Consider the following 23149-nt stretch of genomic DNA (forward strand, 5'->3'; position numbering starts at 1 on the left):
GTGCTGCTGAGTTCAGCTCTGAGGATAACAGGGTGCCCTGATGGAGCCCGGATAGTAGCCAATTTGCCATGTCACCACCCCTCACATCCCACGCCCCTCTCTTCCCCATGCATGGATTTAGGACAGAGCCCCGGAGAACAGTGACCCAGCTAAAGCTGTTTTTGCCGTCTTACTTCATCAAATAGTCTGAAAAATAAAAACTCTCCGACGTCATCCTTACTGTGAAATTCGAAAATCATATTTATTCACCAATTCACAGAAAGTGTCGTAATGACCACCAACATGAATCAGTTTGTAGACGTTTACAAGCCAAGGTTGAAAATAAATATCTGTCTATGTGTTAAATAGGCATTTAACAAATTACTTGGAAATGGCAAGAATCTGAATTGTTAGAAATTTAAAGTTTGTAATTCAAACATGGGTAAGATCACAGTCATGGGAAGAAGCCCAGCAGATTCCTGTGGTGGTACTTATTTCTTCCTATATCTTTATATACATACCGATTCTCAGTGCCCCTCACTCTGTGTCAGCCTGGAGTGGATCGGACAGCTCAATTAGGCAGGGAAGGGGTGCTGAGAGAGGGTAGGGGTGTGAAAGGGCATTTTCTCGTTCATTGAGCAAGTTGATAGTGTGCTCTCCTGAAATTAGATTCAAGATGCTGTAAACACACAACATCCTTCTAACGAGATAGTCCAGAGTTTGCCTGTATGACACTCATACACACACAATAGTATATTTAGCAAATAAACACATTTTTTAAATTGAAAGAATTCACTCTGAGGCAGCTGGAAGATCTCAGAAGTCTGACACGTGTCAGGTACACACTGGCCCAGCCACGGAGATGCGGACGGCCACAGCAAGAGGCATTCTGGCCACACTGGCAGGAACTGCCCAGACTGTAACAGTGATCTAAGGCGATTCTATAAAATGATGCTACTGGTCTTTCCTCTGTCTGTAGTGTCGACACCACAGAGGTTCCAAGAAGAGAAAGCTCACCGGACCTTTTCCCCACACACTGTGGTTGGGCAGCTGGGAAGAAACAGCCATCCAAGGCATCTAAATGGTGGTGGCATCTCCAGATGAGGGAGAAGGGAAGGGCAGAGAGAAGGAATTTCTAGACCTTTCAGACTGGCTGAGCCCAGAACCTTTACATTTAGTTCCAGAACTGAAGTTGGCAAAATTCAACGGAATATCATTGAGTATTTAGGAAATGGCAGAGGCTATAAGAGGGGAGCCCCCAGCCCTGTTCCCTGTAGAAATAGCTTGCTGGAAGTTATGCAGATTTGGTTTAAGTGGGATCAGCTCACTTAATGTAACATCCCATCACGGACCACTACCAGAGAGCCAGACCCAAGACCTGCAGCTGGCGGAACACAGCACCGAATCTGGGAATCCACAAAGGCTTCTCCTCAGCCAGTTGTGATGATCTACGAGGAGGATGTCGCCGACCCGCTTCTCTGTAGCTCATTTAACTTGGGGTATAGGGACACTACTGAGTGTCTACTGAGTGGTGACAAGCTGGACCATCAATTTCTAAATGCTTAGCAAACTCCTACTAGGTGCCAGGCACTGTTCCAGCGCTTTGAGAGCTAGAAGTAAACAACAATAAGAAAAAGTCTAACATCCAAACCAGGGCTTCTAAGGAATTTAAAGTGTGAAGCATCGACATCTTCAGTCTATATTTCACTTACGTCTGCACTCTAGATATGCATATGACACATATATTTAGCGGTCCTTAGCTACTTGTCTCTGAGAATTTATATTTAATATATTAATTTTCCAAATGAATGTCCCACAAAAATCATTCTGACTCTTACCTTCCTGACATAATGTCCATGCCAATAACATAGCAGACCCACTCTAATCCCTACAGATTTCTTTGAAAACAACTGATTTCTACATGCAATTTCTTTTCTAAACTCACCAACTGGTTTTCTTCAATCTCATTCCGAGCCTGTCCAGCTCAGTCCACCAACAACTGGTTCTGGAAGCACTGAGGTCAGGCTAGAAGCAATCAGGTGGATTGATCCATCATGACTAGTTCAACAAAGAACTGAAATCACCTTCAAACAGCTCTGACTTTGGAAGCAATTGATTTGCTGCCTCTGTGGTCATATAGTCAGACTCACCCCTACTTGACTGAAATCTGGATATGGCTTTCAATCCAGAGCAATCCTCTGGCTTCCCCGGTGAGGGGTGTCCCTGTTGCTGTCACTCCTGCACAGCCTCACCTGTTCCCTCTCCAACTCTGAGTCACCTTTCCCCTCCATCTCTTCTCTTGCTTTTTTGGGTGATCAGCCCTGGCTACTGGTCTAGCTTACCGACCTCCAAAATGCTTCTGCTTTATTTCCACCCCTTGAAACTGACTAGTAAAGATGGGCATGACCTCTCCAGAGTCCCATCTGCCAGAGGCTCCTCTGCAGCCCTGTAAGGGAGCTGGGGGGCTGGGGTGGGGGCTCCAGATCCCTGCATTCCATATGCACCAGGACGGATGTCCTTTTGTCTCCAGGGGTGGACGTGCACATGATAGTCACACCTGTGACCCCCAGGCACAGGTGGAGGCCCCCAACACAACGCTGTTAACGGACCTTCCCAAGGACTGATGCCTCCTCACGCTTTTCACTCCCTTTTCTACATGGGGGCTGGAGCCTGTAGCTGAGACTTGCGGTCGATTTTCTGCTTCTGCAAATAGACACAACCTGTGGGCTCATTTCTCTGATAGCTCTTTCCGCTGGGGAAAAGAACCCTCCAATTTTGTTTGTGTGTGCGTATGTGTGTGTATGTGTGTGCGTCCCATTTCTGTACTGAAATGCTCAGGAAAAAGGGTCTTGGCAACAGAGATGCATTTTCATTTCAAGATAAAAGCAAACAGACATTAGAGGCGACGTGTTTCTCTTGCCTGTGATTAACACACACCGTCTGCATTTCGGCCCTTCTCATGTCTGTTGCCCTCTTTTCATTAGTCTGTTGGGGATTGAGCTTCATCTTGATGAATCTCCTCTGCAGTGAATCGGATAAAAGGGCCTGGAGAGAAGCACAGGGCTGGGGGCATTAACACAGTACGGCCTTCTCTCCTCGGATGCTGCCCCTGACTTTGGGGAGGAGTAAGTGGTCTCGTGGAGGCCCACCTACCCCTGCTCCTTGCCTAAGGGCTCCTGTTACAGGTTATAGCTGGGAGGGGGTCCCTCTTCAAACAACCCCACTCTCTTCTCTTTCCACTGTTGCCCTTCAGATGCAGGAGGATGCACTTCCATCCTCCACCACCTGCATTTATAAAGGACCTGAACTTGTACATGAAAAGAAGAGATGGCGGAGTCTTCCTCCACTGGAGCATCTTGATTTTTCAAGCCCCATGTGCTCATGGAAGTTAAGTGATCTCTGCTCTGCCATTTACTTCAGCATGTATGGAGCACACGCGGTGGGCCAGCTGCCCTGCTAGCCACCCAGGGTGTTGCGATAGACAAGACCCTCTTCTTGCTTTGAGGAGGGGGCCTGTGACGGCAGAGGAGGCAAGAGTTGGGGAGCCATACCAGCCTCACACAACCATGTTTTCCAGTGCCCTGGTCAGGCACCCCATTAGGCATCTGGGAAATGAGGCCTGTGGTCCCTTTTCACTCAACTGAACGTTCTCATGGAGTGGGACCCTGACTCTGGAGACGTGTCAGCTCAGGGGTCCGGAGGTACCAGCTCTTCCCTGCTCCTGAGAATGGCAGGAACCAGCTGGTGTTGGGACATGGTTCTCTCTAGTGTTTCTGGCAAATGTAAATGGCTGGTATGTCCTACCCAGTGGCACACCGCGTGCGTCTCACCCGTATCCAGGCTTCCCAATGAACACTCCCCCTTATTCACTCACTCTACGCGGTGTCCTGGCTGGATATGAGCCTCTCACCCTCAGTCCACAAGGTGTCCCTGGCCTGCCTGCCAACGAGAACAAAACCCACCCTGTTTCCCGAACTACTGAAGGCCTCTGTGTCCACATTCTGCCATCCCACTCTGCATCCTTTTGTCCCATAGGAGCCTTTGTGATAAGTGACTAACCTCAGGGAAACACATAACATGGCCTTAAGGTCTTGGGCCAGAAATGTTTCATGAGAAAATTCACAAAAAGAGGCCAGGCTGTCAGTGAAAACTCTTCTGCATCTCAGCGACATGAAGAAACACTATATCTTCCCCTCCTGGGTCCGGCTAGCTCTCCCCACACTCTCTCCCCAGCACACAACTGGACAGCCCTATTTGTTCTTGTTAGTACGTTCTAATTTGTTAGAGATGAGTTATTCCCCATATGATCTCTGTGGTCTCAGGAGATTGAGCATTTAACCAGAAGACCTTTTCCAAGATGGGCTGGAGAAATGGAAGTGTCCTATGGGGCATTTGGGAGGACTCAGCAAGGAGACGGCTGAGAGGACCAGGGATGGGTCTGATCAGGAGGGGATTAGGGTCCACAGGAACTAAACAGCAGATGCTGGATCTCCCAGGCCATGTATCTGGGCTGTTTCCCAGCCCATTTCTCTTCTATGCTTCCACCCCAAGGCCCAGCACCCCAGCGCTCTGACTCCCAGAAATCCTTACACGAAGACAGATTCTGTCACCCACAGCTAGGTGTAAGTGACTACTAGGGCACTGACTAGTTACTTCCGAAGGTTTGTGGACCTTCACAGAGTTTCAGCCATAAATCAGAAAGTCAAATCAATAATCGGTGGAACTTAGGGATCTGGTTGATTGGGAAAAAGGGCATTGGTGGAACCTGGCACCTTTGCCAGGTCGTGGAAATTCAAGGGCCAAGACGTCTGTAGGGAAGGCTGCAGGTTCGATTTTGGGTTTTGTTTTCTAATTTCAGTAACATCCAGAGTGAGTTACTGCCCTTCCAAGAAAAGCCATTCATTCCCCATCCAATTTAGTGCCTGCATGGTGACGCTGCATGCGTCAGTCTCATTACAAACAGAGCGATGCTGCAGTCACCTGGCAGTGTCCTTAACTGACCCTGCTCCAGTCCTGCCAGGCCCTGGGCGGTTCCACCAGCATAGAGGCTGTGTGGAGACCAGTTCTCCTGGTGATGCAGGGTCATTGCTGCAGTGTGATTGTTTCCCCTTAAAATACAGCCTTGGAGGAGGTTGTTCAGCTTATAGGAAGCTGGAAGGTGGCCTCTCTAGGGCTGGGTGACCTCACTACAGCTTCTCCTGGGCTGCGTCTTTCTCCAGGACAAATGGGGCCAGACCAGCAGGAAGTGGCTCATGCCCCAGGGAGGAGCGGAATTGGGACTAGACCAGGGTTCTCTGAAACCACTGCTTCAGGGAGCGTGGTTTAGAGCCTAGAGGGCCCGGGATGGGGGTGGGGCAGTCTGTCTGGCCCCCTCTCATCACTACACAATTCTTTTTTTATCTTGCTAACAGTCGTCTGCTCCCAATGCCAGCTTAAATCCTTCTTCTCTTCCTCTACCTCCGTGGTTTTCAAACCTTAGTTCGCTTCAGAATCGGAGAGCTCTTTGAGACACAGATGCTGGACCCCACCCCCAGTTTCCGGTTCAGCGGGTCTTGGGCGGGGCCCGAGAATTTGTATTTCTCATTTGTTCCCAGGTGATGCCGCTGCTCTGGCCCAAGGATACCTTGAGAACCTGGGTTCCACAGGGTGGGGTGTGAACATGCAGCGGGTCCTCCGGAGTCAGCCCTGCTTCCCTCTCCAGCTCTGACCTGGGGCGTCCGAGGTGCTCGCTCACTCAGGCTGTCCCGTGGCTGTGGGCTTTCATGCTGGTCCCTGGATCTGGGTCACCCTTCCTAACTTCCGACGTCTGGCTGCCTGCTCTTGGTATGTAAGAACATCCTTTGAAATGTACGTCTCAGAAATAACTAAATTTCCTTGTCAATTGCATTATTATGAACTTTCATCAAATCTTTAACCGTGGTCATTTTTAAGTTTTTTGTCATTTACAGACAGTCCTGGGTGTACTCTGATGCTTTCACAAAAATGTTCCTATTAAAGGGTTTCATCTTCAAGGAATTCATGGAAAAGACTCTGACAAGTACAGGTTTCTGGTAACTGACTGTACTGCTGAACTGAATGAATAAGCATTTTCAGAACTCTAATGGAAAACTGATGAATTCATAAAAGTGCTAACAAAAGATCAAGATGAAAAAAAATTAATTACATGGGACTGAGTGAACTGATGAGGATGATTATAATTTTTGTGACTTTCTGTTCGAATATAAAAAAAAAAAATTCCCCCCCCCCCAAAAAAAAACAACTTCCTTTGGTTGCTTTCACTGAATCCTAGCCCTCGGCCATGGTATTTTTGCCCTGTAGGCGGGGTGACTGGCTTCCCTCAGCAGGTGAACTGAGTCAGCCTGGGGTGGAATTAAGAAACGCATAGGGAAGCACTGCCTGCTTCCCTAGAAAGTTCTCCACTTGGCCTCAGCAATGTGTGGCAGGGCTCCCAGAATCACACCTACCACCTGACTTAGGGTGGAGAACTGGCAGAGCAAGTTATCCCCCCTCTCCCAACCCCAAACTTCTGTCCCCCCAGTCCTGACGGCTCAGAGACAGCCTCCAGCTCAGCAGAGGGGACATCCCAGCAGCTTCCAAGACCAGGAGATCCTCACGGGCAGGACCACGACTCATCCATCCTCCCTTCCCCATTCCTGGCACCGGGGGTGGCATGCCACGGGCGCTGAGCAAGGGTTTGCTGAATTACATTGAACATAGCTGCAAACACGGAATCCCATCTGTTCACTGATGGCATACAGGGGGTGTCTGATTGCTTTCTGGGGTGCTGGTGGAGGTGACATCTTCTGTCTCTTTTCGCCTCCCTGGGATAGTCAAGTTTGGCTTCTAACCCACTTCTTACCAAGTCAACTAACTCTTCTTTCTGGTTGCTGCCCAAAGGAAAACTAGGGCAAGGTCTATAAAGCAGGTACAGAATAAATGTATAAAGCAAATAAAGGCAGGGAGATGAAGGTGCCGGAGTAGCCTTCAAAACTTGCATTACTCATTTCCTTTGCCTACAGCTGGACAACGGAAAGTGGTTCCATGAAAATTCAATTGTGCCCAGGGCTTTGGCTTGACAGCCTCGATAAATGTCTGATGCAGCTAGAGAATGGTGTGGCACCCATAGCCTGTCAGAGTACACGGCAGGAGGCTTTGGGGACCCCCCAGAGGCCTCAGAACGATCTTCCCTGAAAAACATCTACTTTGCACTGGTAAATTTTTTGAGGATTAGACCAGCTCTCTCACTTTTTTGTAAAACTGATTTGGTTAATTTAAATGAGAGGACGGTTAAGGAAAAGTCCTCCTTTGGCTAAAATTGAATCATACAGCCAAGAAGAATGCTAATTTTGAAGTGTGCCGGGGCAGCCTTTCTACTGATTATGCTGTATTGATTCAAACGGTCACAAGACTTTTAGATCATTTTTAGAGTGATGGCATGAGCAGGGCTGAATGGAAATCAGTCTGAAATAATGAACATTCCTGCTTAGAAATCATTATGGGCTGAGTCACTGGGGGAAGGCCCTGGGCCTGGGAGTTAGCCCTTAGCTCAATGGGGTTTGTACTCCGCGGTCAGCAGGTTCCTGGACCCAAGCCTTTCAGTTCTTGAGGAATGCTTGCCTGCGTTTGAGGCAACTCAACGAGCAATAAGTATTTTTTGGTTTTGGGTTTGGTTTTCCCCCGGAACATGGATTTTAAAAACAGCTTAATTAAGGACTGTGGTGTTATTTGCTGTTTATTTTGCAGGCAAAGACCACTGGGTAGCTGCTGGGAGGGCGTAAGATAGGAACCTGCTTTCCCTTGGCAGCCGGAAGGCTGCTTTCCCCACACACATGGTTGAGGTGTGCAAACCACAGCCCCTGGGCAAAATCTGGCCGGCTGCTAGGTTTTGAAAGACCAGTGGGCTCAGAAGGGTTTCTCCATTTTTAAATGCTTGAAAATAAAAATCAAAAGAGTCATAAAATTTTGTGACATGTGATGACAATATGAATTCAAATTGCCTGCTCCTTCTTAGTGTAAAGTTTTTTGGGAAATATAGCCGTATCCATTCATTTAAGCATATGCTACCGTAGCAGGGTCAAATACCTGCAGCAGAGACCGCACGGCCTGCAAAGCCTGAAACACTTACTAACTGGATCTTTACAGGTGAAGTTTGCCAGTCCCTGTTGTATAGGAACAGAGGACATTGCTTCCCCTTCAGGAGCCCAACTCCCTGCAGGGTCCGGGTCCGCCAGGCACAGCCCTTGCTACAAGCAGAGGTGGGTGGGCTAAGCCCTGCTTGATAGCATGGCTGTGTACATTCAAGAAAGAGGTGGTGAAAGCAGAACGCACGTTTTTGGTAGCTAGATTTGATTAAACCTACTAGAATGTACCTTTCTCGTTCTTTAAGACTGATGACCAACTAGCTGATTGCTTTACTCCACTAGGGCAACTCATTCTGTACTGGCTTCTTCACCTCAACCTCTTCTTTCACTTCCTCCCTGTCACCCGAGTCGTGTGAGAGGTTTCCGCCTATGTATTTGCAACCTCCAGAGAGCACGATCTGGTCATCCACTTGGCAAGACAAGCACTGGTCTGGCCTGTGGCCAAACTGGTCAGCTGTTCCCCCCGGTACGAGTGTACATGTACTGCCGCTGCTGTCTGGGTGAGAAGCCACAGGGGATCTGGCCATCTGGGAGTTTTGGTTCCCAGATGCCAGCAGATGGAGCCTGGACAACGCTGGCCTTATGAATGGCATTTTCCACCCGCGGTTAGAATCCCTGCGAGAGGGCAGATCACATTACTCACCACTCACCTGGATACTCCCCGAAGCTTCTGCTACTTTTATATAGTCTTCCCTTCTTATTCTCACCCATGGCGCTGAGCAGGGTGCTGGGAACACGATAAATGCCCACTGACCCAGCAGCATCACTTCAAGTGCCTCGTCCTTGGGGCTGGCACGCAGGGTGACCTTCCACGGCAGGAGCTGATGGAAAGGGCTCAGTGGGAAACAAGGGGACTTGACCCCATTGTTTCTCTACATATGACAAGCTCCACTTTCACCTGTTCCCTCCCCCCGCCCCCCCCCAGCCCTGAAAAACCCACAAAATGGTTTCACATGCCCCAAGCAGCTCACCGAGCCGTGAATAAGTGATGTAGCCATAGAAGGCAGTTGGAGGGCACCAGACCACCTTCCCCACCACAGCCAAAACGAAAGCCCTAGCAGGAGAAAGCACTCTCATGAACACCGGACTTAAATGTTTTAAATCAAAATCCAATTCAAAAAGAATTGGCTTTAAACCTATAAATACAGTATAAATACAGTACTCATTTTACTGCCTTAATTTTGGAAGAATTCTGTTAGCTCCTAAATGCCTGGCCAAAAAGTCTCTTTTTCTTTAACTAAGGGGTCTGTGAGGACTAAAAATCCAAGATTTTCTCCTTCTACATGTGCAGACCCTGCCTGATAGAAAAGGGCTATTTGACTGGGACAATTCACAGAGGTGTCTATTTCCATTCAATGAATATAAAACCCCAAACTTCTGCCAGCGTCTTTTCTAAGGAGGGGAAAATCAGAGCCTGTGACTTCTCCTCTCCCTCCCTCTGCATTTGTCTCTTGTATGATTTCTATGCCTGCCTGTTTCTCCTCTGCAACTATCAAGTCCTCTGAGGGAAGAGCTTCTTCCACTTTCTCCCTTTCCCACAGCTGCTGGTAGAGCGTTTGGCACGTAGTAGGTCCTCAGCAATGCCTGTTAGCTGCATGAATACGAATAGGTAGCATCAGGGTGGTAGGCACTGGGCCAAGAGTGGGGAGTCCCATCTTGTCTATGCCTCAGAATGACTCTGAGCAAGATGCTGAATCTCTGAACCTCAGTTTACTCATCATGAAAATGGGTCTAACAACAGGCGTTCCCCACTCCCTCATGGGATTATTGTGAGGCTCAGAGGAGGAAACAGATGCAAAAAACACTTTAGGCGAAGGAAAAGGCTGCCTAAGGTGGTTTCTTCAAATCAGAAGGTTGCAAAGACCTGTCACAGATCCTCACTGGGTGGAGGTCAGACTAAAAGACATTGATGGTGGTCCCCCTTCATAAGCTCTCTCTGAGTAGGAGAGTAGCTGTGTCTCTCTGACACAGGGAGTAGGATGAACAGATTCCGACCTTTCTTTTGCACCTGAATACCCTGTGCCTAGGGGCCAGCTCTGTGCCCGTGCCAGTACGGGATGGGCTGGGAATTGGGGTGGGGGAGAGAGGGGACAGATCATACATACTGAGGACAAAAAAAGCCCAAGACATTTGAAACAAAGACGTTCTTAGAGCCTCATGGAAGTCCTCTAACAGCCCTAGCTCTTGCCTGCTATACTCTCCGCCAGAAAAGATCACAGACCAGTTACTATAGCAACAGTTCTCCTCCAAAAGTGTCCATGTTAAGATGGAGATGGAAAAGGTTTCCTTATTAAAACAAAGAAGAAGGAAAGAAGGAAATGGTTTTTGGATATATTTGCCCTCCACCCAAAGCATTGCTCCTTTTCTGAGAAGAAAGAAGCTGTTATTATGGCAAAGATGCTTCTAATTTCTAGCAGTTAAATCTCCAAACTCTTATTTCAGACTCGGCGCAGTTCATGCTTGTTCCAAAACATCCAGGAGGAGTGTTTCTTCTCAAGAGGCAAAACCGTGAACTAGGGGATGAGGGACCCTAAGACTGGACAGTGAGAGCCTTGTCAACCTTGGGGTCGCCCTCTGGCCCAGGAGAGCCCAGCCACCCCTGTCACCCAGCTCTGCGTCCACCGTGAAGCCCTTCCTTCTGATCCCTGGCTGTGGGCTTGTCACAGCGGTCACCCAGGGCAGTGGCTACGTGTAATGCTTCCTGGCCCTCATGGTGTCGTGTGGTGGGAGCCCCCAGCAGGGCAGCACCGCGGGTCTCAGCAGCTACCAGGAAGGCAGGTTCTCAGAGAACTTTGGCTGGAACCAGGCCCTGCTGTGGCCAAGGGCCTGCTCTTGGCTTCGGACTTTTCCTATGAGCTTCTGTGGCCTCAAAAAGGACAAAGGGAAAGGCTCTCCAAAAGGGAAGAGCACGTGTGTGTGGCGGGGCGAGGGGAGCAGTGGGGACAGCCTAGGCAAACCCTTCCCTGCAAACTTAATTCGGTACGGACGTTCCTTTGAAGTGCTGAGGACTTAGACCTCGAGTGTGTGGAGTCTGACCATCCTGCTTGTAGGAAGCAGCCTGGAGAGTCAGGTGCGAAGAACCTGATGGTCGGTGTGGAGACACCACGGAGTCAGTGCCCGCACGGGGGGTTGGAACCTCAGGGCCCTGTGAACGTGGAGCCCAGGTAGGGGAGCGACATGAAGGCTGACCTTTTCCCCTGCAGGGAAGAGCAAACACGGTACCCACGGATCCAGGCTGCTGGGTGAGCCCAGTGCAAGAGAAGTGGGGGCCACAGGACAAAGTCCCCCCTGAAGTCCCCAGTGAGGATGACGCTGGGCTTCTGGGAACCACCCCAGGGCTGGGACGCGGGGAGTACCCAAGGCATAAAGGGTGGGCTCCAGGATGCTGGGGAAGGCCTGCCGGGACCTGTCATAGAAGTCAGAGGCGACGTGATAGGCTGGGGCGTACATCGGGGTGGGGCTTCCAAAAGGGACACGTGGGCGGGTGCAGAAGGCGGGCACTAGTAGGGGAGGGTGGAGTCATCCCACTCCAGCTGCGCTTGCGCGGCTCCGCCCTGCCCGTGTCCGCCCCTGCCCACCCCATACTCCTCGTCACTGCCCTCGGAGTCGCTGCTGCTCGAGCTTAGGTCTTCCTCTTCCTCTTCCTCGGTCTCATCTTCCCCACGCCCTGGGGCTCCGTGTTTCTGGATGGCAGGGAGAGAAGGGAAACGCTCATCAGGGATCAACCAGGAGCCACCCTGTAATTTAAGTTTCTCCCTCCATTAAGGAGACGTTTAGGGCCCCTTGCAACTCCTTCCCTTGATGCTAAACCCTTGGGCTGGGAGATGGGCTTCCTGGAAGGGAAGTCCTTTGGTGAAAGACCAATCGGAGGGCAGAGGACAAAGACAAGAAATGGCAAATTCCAGGACCCAAACTCAAGGTAAATCGTTGCGTTTTAAACATTGGACATTGAGGCCGATCCCATCCATCATTCAGGGAGGCTTTCGGGCCAAAGTTTCTTTTCTGGCATTTCTGAAACCTGTCTACATAGGTGTCCAAGTCTTTAATGACTTGCTTCTCAATGTGAGGATAGCATTTAAACTTGTACCCCTCTTCCAGGTGGGAAAATAATGTCTCTGGGAGCAGAAGGTCTTCTAAGCCGAGACTCGGCTGTGCCGCCCCTCAAAAATACTGCTTTCAGAAGGACAAAGTTCACGGTCCTCATTTTCCACGCCTGTCCCTCACCCGCGGAGTTTGTGTCCTCAAACTCTACCCCACGCCTTTCCAGTGCCCTCCCCCTCCCCCCAGCTTTTTGGCAATTCCAGTCAAATCTTATTTCTGGATTTATGTTTTGAGTTCATAAACCAGCCATAAGAGATGTGAGCCCGTGCTTGGCTACATCCCATCTCTGGAGTGTTTTCTCTTCTACCTTTGCCTCCCCCAGATCCTACTCATTCTTCAAGGCCTGGCTGAGGCTCCAAGAAGTCTTCCCTGGACAGCCCCAAAGGCTCTCCCTGCTCATGCTTCACTGATTTGCAGGCATCCCCGGGTTAGCCCTTGGTGAGCACGCTCTGGCCGGGTACTCAGAGCGCTCCAGGCGTAATGATCTTGCCTCCTAGGCCCAAGGCTCAGCTCTCTGAAGGTGGAAATGCTGGGGTCCCCAGAGTGGTGCGCTCAGCCCCATACCTACAGCACACGCTGGGACGAGCTGACCGGCATTGGCACGCTGGCTCTGAAGTTGGAGCAGGAGGCCGGGTGAGGCGGGGAGACTGGGGACCGGCTGGGATACCTTTCATTCCTCAGTGGCTCCTCCTCATGGCCACTGACTCCCTCGCTTTCTTACTCCTGCCTTTCCCCCCACCCAGCAGCCATGGGCAGACCAAAGGGCCCGACGGAAGCGGCTTTTCTTGAGTGTCCTATGTCCAGATCAGGGACATTTGGACACTCATGGGTGGATTCTGGGGGCTGATGGCCAACTGGAGAGATAACTTTAGAATCAGACAGGCGTGGGTTTGAATACCGGTGGTGCCGTTACCAGCTCTGGGCATTTGAGTACGTTACTTTCCCTCTCTGAGTTGGTCCTACCTTGGTAAATGAGGAGGGTGACTCCCACTTCACAGGTTGCTGGGAAGATTAAATGAGGTGGTGCGTGTTGAGGACCCCGTGCAGTGCTGGCGTGATGGGGGCTCAATAAGTGGCAGGTATTACCATTGGGTTTTTGTATTAATGTATTCTGAGACTTTAAGTGAGCTCTGCAGGCAGATGGAGCAAAACCATCTAATTTATACTGGTAGCTAATCAAAAATTCAATACCGAGTCCCTGAGCGTGAGTCAGCTCTGAGCTAAATACTACAGGGGAGGCCAGGGACAGACACTACGTGGCTGCTTGCCGTAAGAAATGTCTGCTTTTGTTTGTTGGGTGAGAGCAATTCACACGTTTTTAAGCAGTGAATGCATTTGGTGGGTAGGTGTGGCTCACGCAGGTTGAGAGGCTGGAGGAGCCCAGAGAAGGGAAGAACCAGTGGGGCTGGGCTAGCCGGGCAGGGCTTCTGGCACAGGAAGGATGGAGCTGGGTGGAGGAGGGGCATCCCGCTCTGAACTCCCAGCCCCCGCGTGACGATTGTTACCTCCATGGGGTTGACTGTGATAGTAAGTGCCGAGTCGTCCCAATCCATCTCGGCTTCCTTGGCAGCCTCAGACTCCTGGGTGAAGTGCTGGTGGGCGATGCGGACCCGGTACATGCCCATGGCCACGACAAACACTAGCATGCACACGGAGATGATGATGACCACCGTGGCGATGCTCGGGACCACTGGAAGGAGGAAGGAATTCGCAGGACGAGGTGAGCGAGGGACTAGCTCACCCTGGGGATGGAACACGATTGAAACATCCAAGTGTAGGTTAAAATCTGCCCTACGCTGCCCAGTTGGAGAGCTCTGCGTCAGAACCTTACTCTGTCTGGGCGTCACTTTTTTCATCTATATAGTAGACGTCATCATTCCTATCCCAGGGGTAGTTGTGAGGAGCAAATGAAATCATCTATGTGAATTTCCACAGAGGCACATAGTAGGTGCTCAATAAGTGCACATTCTCTGATCTCTTGCTTTTTCCATCAAAGCATAGGGCAGCCCCCTTCCCCTCCCCCTGAGAGCTAGAAACTGTGGAGTTCAGTCGGGACAGACAGAAGTGCCCGCCAGATAGGAAGACAATATGGAAGGTACTGGAACAGAAGTAAGGGTGGGAGACTTTGCAATATGGTGCATACGTGTGTGTGAGCATGTGTGAGGGGCTCAGGGGAGGCTACATACAGCATGTAGCTTTGAGTTGGGTCTACAAGGACTTGCAAAATTTTACCCCAGCCCTTTGTAACGTCTGCTATTACACATTTCTCATAACTTCTTGTGTACTTGACCTGCGCCCTCCTGAGGCCGTGAGTGCCTCAGAGCCAGGCCCATAGCTTCTCCACAGCCGGGCACCTCCTTCAGTTCTGGGCGCCTCTGGCGCTGCTGCACCCTAAGTGTTGCGTGGACGGTCTTGAGTCACCATCAGCACCTGGTGTCCTGAGGTCCCTCCTCCCATGTGACCTACCTGAACTGCGCTGGATGCCAGTCTGGGATTCCGGGTGGTGGACAGACTGGAGGAAGGGCGGCTGCACGATGAGGTGGTTGACGTGCTCCTTGTCTGAGACCCTGACCTCATGGAGGACGCTGACCTGAGAAGAGCAGGGAGGGGTGCAGTGGGCCGGGAGTGGCAGGCGGACCAGTGGCCGCAGTTCTCCCGAATAAGCGAAATGAATGACTGGGCGGTCCGGGGCGTCCCTCACAACCGTGGGACTCACTCACCTCCAAGTTGAACTCATTGCTGGTGTAGCGCCCATTGAGTTCCGAGCACTTGAGCCTGAACCGCCGGGCCTCCAGGGCAGCTGGACGCCAGTTGCGGTAGCGGATGTGACGTAGCACCTGCTCATAGCGGCTCATGGAGCCCACACCTGTGTCAAGAGACCACACCTGTCATAAGAAGGCAGAAGAGGGGCTGGGGAGACAGGCTGCAGCTGCTGGCGGTGTGGGTCTCCTGAAGTCGGTGAGGGTAAGAGCTCAGGGTGTTTAGGGGCAGACAGTGTGCCAGTGCAGACATTCTAAGGAGCCAATTAAACCGAAGCACAGAATTTCCACATAGATTGGGCTCTGACCAGAATGGCCTCAATCTGCCAAATGTTGCTGTAATACTTGCTGAGATCAAACATGATAAGAGCAGGCACCCGCCTAGTTTCTACAGATCTCCCCAGGAGTGGAATGGGAGCCAATTCCCCCGGATACTGGAATAGCTCGCCAAAGGAGGGGCTAGAAGTCCACGCTCTGAGGTCAAGGGTTCCCTCCTGACCCACCTCCACAGGAGATGGAGCTGCCATCCCACTCATGACTCCCTGGACAGGGCCACTGAGAAGGGACCACCAGGTGCAGGACTGAGCACGGCCTTACCGTAGATGGAGTAGCCGGCCGTGGAGTTGGTGGCGTCCAGGTGTCGCTGGTGGAGCTCACTGTGGTTGAGCTCCAAGCACTCCTGTTTGGGGTCCAAGTCCCCTCCCAGCACTAAAATGTCACAGAAATCTAAGTTGTGAAGCATTTCTTCAAAAACTGCTGATTTGGGGGCTGTGGGAGGACAGACACATGGAAAACACAGGAGTGAGGACAGCTCAGGTCATGGCCCTGACACACCGTCCTCCTCCTCCGTCACTGAACCCCAGGCTCAGGCTGGGTCAGGAGGAGAGGCTGGGCGATCCCAAATATCACCTCCACTGCTCAGATGATGTCCAGGCAGCCCCTGAGGCTGGGTGGCACGAATTTATGTGAAGAGCATGAACACAGCAGTCAAAAGATGTGAATTTAGGGCTTCCCTGATGGCGCAGTTGTTGGGAGTCCGCCTGCCGATGCAGGGGACGCGGGTTCGTGCCCCGGTCCAGGAGGATCCCACGTGCCGCGGAGCGGCTGGGCCCGTGAGCCATGGCCGCTGAGCCTGCGCGTCCGGAGCCTGTGCTCCGCAGCGGGAGAGGCCACAACAGTGAGAGGCCCGCGTACCGCAAAAAAAAAAAAAAAAACCAAAAAAAGATGTGAATTTGAATAGCAGCGCTGCTTCTGAGAAGCCGTATAGTATTAGAGAAACCACCTACCGCTCAATGTCCTTATGTGTAAAGAGGGTGAGGGCATTGAGAGGATTGAAAACAAGGTGTGACACAGAATAAATGCTCGAGAAGATTGGTCTCCTTTGGGACCGGAGATGAGCGCCCCTCCACCAGCCCCTCATAGCTCTCCCCGTGGTCATGGTGTGTGTCTGTCTCTCCCAGCAGACTCTGAGCTTCTCAAGGGCAGAAGCACTTTGCGTGACTAACTCTTCAGTATCTGAGGGGCTGGCATGGAGCAGTATGACGACACATTGCTGAAGTGGAGCTGCACTGGTGATATAATTAAATAAGTAGATTGGTTAGTCTAGTTGACGAGCTGCTGCATCCCTTGGCAAAGTTCCTGGGGGAAGGGTAGGCTGAGACACTCCATCTTCTTCTCCAGGGTGGGCAAGGTGTGGAAGTAAGTGGTGGGCTCGGGCTCCCGGACTTTCTGCCTTTGTGGCACCAACCCTACCATTTGCAGAGGACACCCCTCCCCTTGCCAGTTTATGGAAGGCTGGTCCTAGGACTGGAGACTAGCCAGTCTGGTCTCTCTTCTTCACTGCAGTGTGGCGCTGACCTGGAGGTGCCGGCTCCCTACCCCCAGCCTCCAGGGGTGGCCTTTAGTGTGGAGGTGGGAGCACTTTCTCCATCACTAGAACTGTTGAATGCAATTGCCGTCTGTGGACTTTATCCTGGCATCTGTCCCAGGCCCTGGCAACATGGCAGTCAGCAGACCCATCTTTCCAACCCTTGTTCCTGTGTTTCTGGTTCCTGGACAGCCTAGCTGTCCTTGCCTGATACTATGACCCCAAGTTTCCCAGGGGAGTGTCTGAGTATTTGAATGCTGGACAGGTTGGCAGTCCTAAATGAAAATCCTACTTTAAAATAAAAAGTGATTAGTAGTTATGGAGTCCTTGCTATACGCTAGGCACAGTGCAAAGGAAATCCTAACAGACAGACACTAGAGGGGGTACTGTTACCATTCCCATTTCACTGATGGGGGAGTGGACAGTCCATGGGGTAGAGTGCGGCGGATTGCCTGGGGTCACACAGACAACAGGGGAGGAGCTGGACGGCAACCATGACCTTCTGATACCACACTTTGTGGAAGTCTCAACCTCTGGGCCGGTGGTCTTCAAATATTTTTGATCTTGCGGGCTTTTATTGAAAAATTTGTGAACTAGAGATCATTTAAATAAGTATATTTACTCATTAAGCAGACTGGTGTATTTTGTGCATGATAAAAGATTTATGAAAACAGATTTTGAAAGGATTCACGAAAGATGAGAGAGCTATTTTAAATAATTATTTTATTTTGTTTAGTTTTTAAGGGATACCAGAAACATTTTTTGCTCTCAACGGGTATATGTTGTTATAAATAATTTCGTACACTTACTTTTTAAATGCTTGCCAATCTCAATGACTTCGTGTAGCATTGGCAAAATCTAAAAGCACGTTAATATACACTTAACAAAGTCTGTCATTAATAATGGTACACGTATATCTCTCTTTCAAATGGCCTGTGGTTTCTGGGTTTTCTTGGGAGCCGTACTCTTGTCAGGTCAGGTTGGGTCATCCTGGCTCCTATGACCCAACTGCTGACTGATTGCTCACCCTAGGTAGGGGGTGTGTTCACCCCACCATTTTCTCTCGTCCTCTTGCGCTTGCATATGGACAAAATCTTCCATCAGTTTCCTTGATTCCCACTGTGCTGAAGGGACTGTACTGGGCTCAGAGACTTACTGGCAAATCAATAAGTTGGGCTCTGGAGGAGATCCTTGTCTGGTTTAATAAACAGATAATCACCACCGAGGGCTTGCCAGCGTGTGTGAGAGAGAGCGCTAGTGGCTGGAAGCATACATAGTGGTTGGGCGTGTACGGTACCAGCCTGGGGTCAGGGTGGTGGGGTCTTCTGGAAGAGGGGTTGAAGGTAGAGGTTTTTGTCAACAATAATGGAGAACGAGACAGAGAGGGACCTTCCAGGACGAGGGTAGAGAGTGAGTAGACACGTAAGCTAACACAGAGGGAGAGAGGGGTGTGATGTCATTGGTACTGAAACAGCACAAAGAGTGAGTCGCTGAGGGCAGAAGATGGTGGTGGAGAGGGTCACGGGTGGCAGACGCCATTAGCCTGCTTGTTTACGGCACCCATAATAATGATTATTCTTACGACGATAGAAGTGAAATTTTAGAAGTACTAACAATAGCTCTCGGGCACTTGGCTATGCAGTCTGCATGCACCTCTCATACACAGAAGGTGAGATGTGGACCCAGATAATTGCTTGTCCCTGCGTTGCCTATAGGCTGATGTCAGGCCTCGGGAATCCAGATACTCTCAGCTACGGCCTGCAGCCACCGCAGTCGGAGGCCCTTCCTTTTCCTGTCTGATATTAGCCACAGATGAGGGCAAGAGGGAAGATCACACGACCTAATGCACCTTGGAGAGTAACTGGGAAACGGTCCTGCCCAGACAGGTGGTATAACACCATCTATTTTTGTGAGCTAAGAAGGGCTGTCTTGCCAGGCATCCCATTTGCTGGGGACCAGCATGCTTTAAGGCAGTGGGTAGTTAGGATTATTATAGAAGCAGCCCTTCGGGAACTCGGGCCCACTGGCACTAGCACATCGTTAGCAGCTGCTCTGGGAGGGGGAGAGGGAGAGTTGAAAACATTCTTTTGGAGGAGGCAGCAAAGGACGGTTCTCAAACTCGTATTCCCCCCATAGATCTGGGCCCCAGGTTTTCCTGCCTTCCTTCCATATCCTTCCATCCCTCTCCCCCCCACCAGCCGAATATACCGTAGCTTTCAGTGCAACTCAGTGTTTCTTCCTGGCAGACAATTCAAATTACTTTTACTGAACAGCCCTCCCGACAATGAAACCGTTGGGAAGAACAACTGGAAAGTCCCCTGAGAGTTGAGAGTGATATTGCCGAAGGAGACTTTTGCGGTGTATATATTAAGATGCAGCTCTAATTTTTTCTTCATGCTTCTTTAACTTTTCTTCTCATTACCAAAATAATACACGTGTACTGCAGAACATTTTGCAGTTGTAGGGAAGTGAAGGGGAGCAGAAACAAGTTGGCTGTTTTCCTGCTTCTCAGAGAATATCACTGTTAGCATTAGGTGTGTTTCCTTCTGGGCATTTTTCTACCTATTTTTTTTCTTGACAGACTTGCGATCACTCTCCATGTAGCTACTCTGTAATTTGCATCTTGCTTTTTTTTTTTTTAACTTGCTGTTTGGCATAAGTGCCTTCCCTCCAACATCATACCTCTTCTATGGGGGTACCACAATTTGCTAAGCCATTCATTCCTCTCTGTTATTTATCTGCATTGTTTCCAGGCTTTTTTGTTCTGTTATCATAAATTACCCCGCTATGGTGAACAATACCTCAGTTGTCCTGAAGTGTGATTGACGAGAATCATACTTTACGTGAGAATTTAAGGTCCCATCCCCCCCCCACAACCCAGTGTGCACCTGTACCTGTGGTCTTCAAGTCACCGGGGGCCTCGGTTTTGGTGAAGGTGCTCACAATCTTGATGTCGGGGAAGAGGGTAACCCCTTTGGGGCTTTCAAACTGGGCAGTGGGTCTCCAGAAGCGGTCCGTGCCATGGAGGTTGATCTGGGGCTCGACGGCCTGCAGCACCATCACGTAGGCGTCCACGTCGGCTAGGCTGATACACACATCTTCTCCAAAGCACCTGGGAAAACAGCAGTCACGGCAACTGAAGAGCAAACCCTGGAATCATCCGGCCATGGACAAAGATACATACAGCCACCTCTAGTCCTCCACGAGACATCCTGACTGCCCGAGAGCCTCTGAGGATGTCAACAGACATTCAGATTCAAAGCCGCATTTTAGTTGAAACTACTAGCAATCTAGGGACTTGAAAAGCTTAGCTCCTGGGTGAAATAGGAATTTTCTATACCAGCAACAAGTAACCATTAGACCTTTAATTATCCTTTAACAAAGTAATCAATGGCAACATTAATTAGACAGCAACTGCTTGTCATGTGCATAAGGATTTGGTAAATAAATTGTTGTCTCCCTGGTTAGTTACAGCCATCTTACTGAGTGAGACCCCAGGGCTAAACTCTCCTGCCTGCCGGAACAGCGTATATGTTCTCTCTCTACAAGGATACCACACAAGTGCGGTGCCTCTTCCAGATGTGCCAGCAGACTGCCATTGTAATCATACTCCTTTTTCCTGATACACTGCCACAAAAACATCTGGGAGCCAGAGTGGTGTGACAACAAGAGCAAAGCCCCGGAAGTGAGACAGACAAGGGCCCATGCCTGGCTCTGCCACCACTCCTGGACTGGGAGGCTCTGGGCAAGGGGCACGACTCCTGTGAACCTCAGTCTCTTCATCTATATAGTGGGGATGAATAATTAATTACCTTGTAGTAGTAAGGCTTAAATGCAGATGACATGTAGATAGGAAGCTGCCCAGGAGCCTGCATCATGGAGCTCAGTAAATGTTGACAGATCTGACAGTGTCATCAGACCTCATCAGGCATGTGTGTCACTGGCACTCTCTGCTGATCATCTAGACCAAAGACCTAAGCTAAAATGGAGAACCCCAGGGTCTAGAGAGATACTCCGGGAATGATGGGTGGACTCCAGCTGGTGGCAGCCATCAACTCGCATCCCTTGGCAAAGTTCCTGGGGGAAGGATAGGCTGAGACACTCCATCTTCTTCTCTAGGGTGGGCAAGGTGTGGAAGTAAGTGGTGGGCTCGGGCTCCCAGACTTTCTGCCTTTGTGGCACCAACCCTACCATTTGCAGAGGACACCCCTCCCCTTGCCAGTTTATGGAAGGCTGGTCCTAGGGCTGGAGACTAGCCAGTCTGGTCTCTCTTCTTCACTGCAGTGTGGCGCTGACCTGGAGGTGCCGGCTCCCTACCCCCAGCCTCCAGGGGTGGTCTTTAGTGTGGAGGTGGGAGCAATTTCTCCATCACTAGAACTGTTGAATGTAATTGCCGTCTGTGGACTTTATCCTGGCTTCTGTCCCAGGCCCTGGCAACATGGCAGTCAGCAGACCCATCTTTCCAACCTTGTTCCTGTCTTTCTGGTTCCTTTTTCTGGCTCCAGGTGCCAGGTGACTCCCTGTCTGCTTCTCAGGAGTTTTTCTGGGGTCCCCTTCCTAGCTGCCCTCCCAAGTAGCTGTTTGGCTGAGAAATGATTTGATAGGCCAGTAAGGGTGTTATTTAAAGGTCACAGTGATGGTCTCATCTCCTTAATTTAACTCTGATCCCTGGGGACAAGAACCATGCCTTTTCTTTCTCTTGCATACTCATGGTATTTAGGAGCTCTGTCAAGGCTAGGTTGGTTAATTTAATTGAATTAATAAACATTTGTTGAGCATGATACTATACACAGCAAAACCCTAAAGATGCTACCCAAATCTATTAGAACTAATAAATGAATTCAGTAAGTTGCAGGATACAAAATTAATATACAGAAATCTGTTGTGTTTCTGTACACTGACAGCAACCTATCAGAAAAAGAAAAAACAATCCCATTTACAATTGCATCAAAAAGAATAAAATACCTAGGGATAAATCGAGCCAAGGAGGTAGAAGACCTCTACTCAGAAAACTACAAGACGTTGATGAAAGAAATTAAAGACATTACAAACAAATGGAAAGATATACCATGCTCATGGATTGGAAGAAATAATATTATTAATATGACCATACGACCCAAGGCAATCTACAGATTCAATTCAATCTCTATCAAAATGCCAATGGTATTTTTCACAAAACTAGAACAAATAATTCTAAAATTTGTTTAAATCCATAAAAGATCTCAAATAGCCACAACAATCTTGAGAAAGAAGAACAAAGCTGAAGGTATCACACTCCTGACTTCAGACTATGCTACAAACCTAGAGTAATCCAAACAGTATGGTATTGGCCCAAAAACAGACACATAAATCAATGGAACAGAATAGAGAGCTCAGAACAGAACCCATGCATATATGGTCAATTAATCAATGATAAAGGAGGCAAGAATATAAAATGAAGAAAAGACAGCTTCTTCAATAACTGGTGTTGGGAAAACTGGACATCTATGTGCAAAAGAATAAAACTGGACTACTTTCTCACACCATACACAAAAGTAAACTCAAAATGAGTAAGACCTGAAACCATAAAACTCCTAGAAGAAAGCATAGGCAGTATGCTCTTTGACATTGGTCTTAGCAATATTTTTTTGGATGTGTCTGCTCAGGCAACAGAGACAAAAGCAAAAATAAACCCATGGGACTACATCCAACTAAAAAGCTTTTGCACGGTGAAGGAAACTATCAACAATATAAAAAGCCAGCCTGATGAATAGGAGAAGATATTTGCAAATAATCTTATATAGTAAGGGGTTAATATCCAAAATATACAAAGAATTTATACAACTCAACAGCAAAAAACAGGTAACCCAATTAAAAGATGGGCAGAGGACCTGAATAGACATTTTTGCAAAGAAGACATACTGATGGCCAACAGACTCATGAAAAGATGTTCAACATCACTAATCATCAGGGAAATGTGAATCAAAACCACAATGAGGTACCACCTCACCCCTGTCAGAATGGCTAATATCAAAAATAAATAAAAAGTGTTGGTGAGCATGTAGAGAAAAGGAAACCTCTAAACACTATTGGTGGGAATGTAAATTCGTGCTGCCACTATGGAAAACAGTATGGAGGTTCCCCTCAAAAACTAAAAATAGAGCTGTCACGTAATCCAGCAATTTCACTTCTGGTTATTTACCTGAAGAAAATAAAAATGGTAATTCGATAAGATATATGCACACTAATGTTCATTGCAGCATTATTTACATTAACGAAGATATGGAAGCAACCTAACTGTCCAAGGATAGATGGATGGATAA

The 23149-nt window shown here is 49.3% G+C and overlaps 1 protein-coding gene across 2 annotated transcripts in view; it reads right to left on the reverse strand.

Moving 5' to 3' along the window:
- Positions 1–216: 216 nt before the first annotated feature.
- CLSTN2 (calsyntenin 2) overlaps positions 217–23149 on the reverse strand; it is a 652733-nt gene continuing 629800 nt past the window's right edge. For both annotated transcript variants that reach the window (XM_067737667.1, XM_067737668.1), the window contains 6 exons: positions 19742–19959; positions 15578–15748; positions 14942–15087; positions 14688–14811; positions 13727–13911; positions 217–11803 (listed from right to left, as the gene is read on the reverse strand). In XM_067737667.1, coding sequence (XP_067593768.1) covers positions 11621–11803; positions 13727–13911; positions 14688–14811; positions 14942–15087; positions 15578–15748; positions 19742–19959 — 1027 coding nt within the window. In that variant the 3' untranslated portion in view covers positions 217–11620. The remainder of the gene's footprint in view (positions 11804–13726; positions 13912–14687; positions 14812–14941; positions 15088–15577; positions 15749–19741; positions 19960–23149) is intronic.

The sequence above is a fragment of the Pseudorca crassidens genome, chromosome 5 (assembly GCF_039906515.1).
Source record: "Pseudorca crassidens isolate mPseCra1 chromosome 5, mPseCra1.hap1, whole genome shotgun sequence".
Classification (NCBI taxonomy): Eukaryota; Metazoa; Chordata; class Mammalia; order Artiodactyla; family Delphinidae; genus Pseudorca; species Pseudorca crassidens.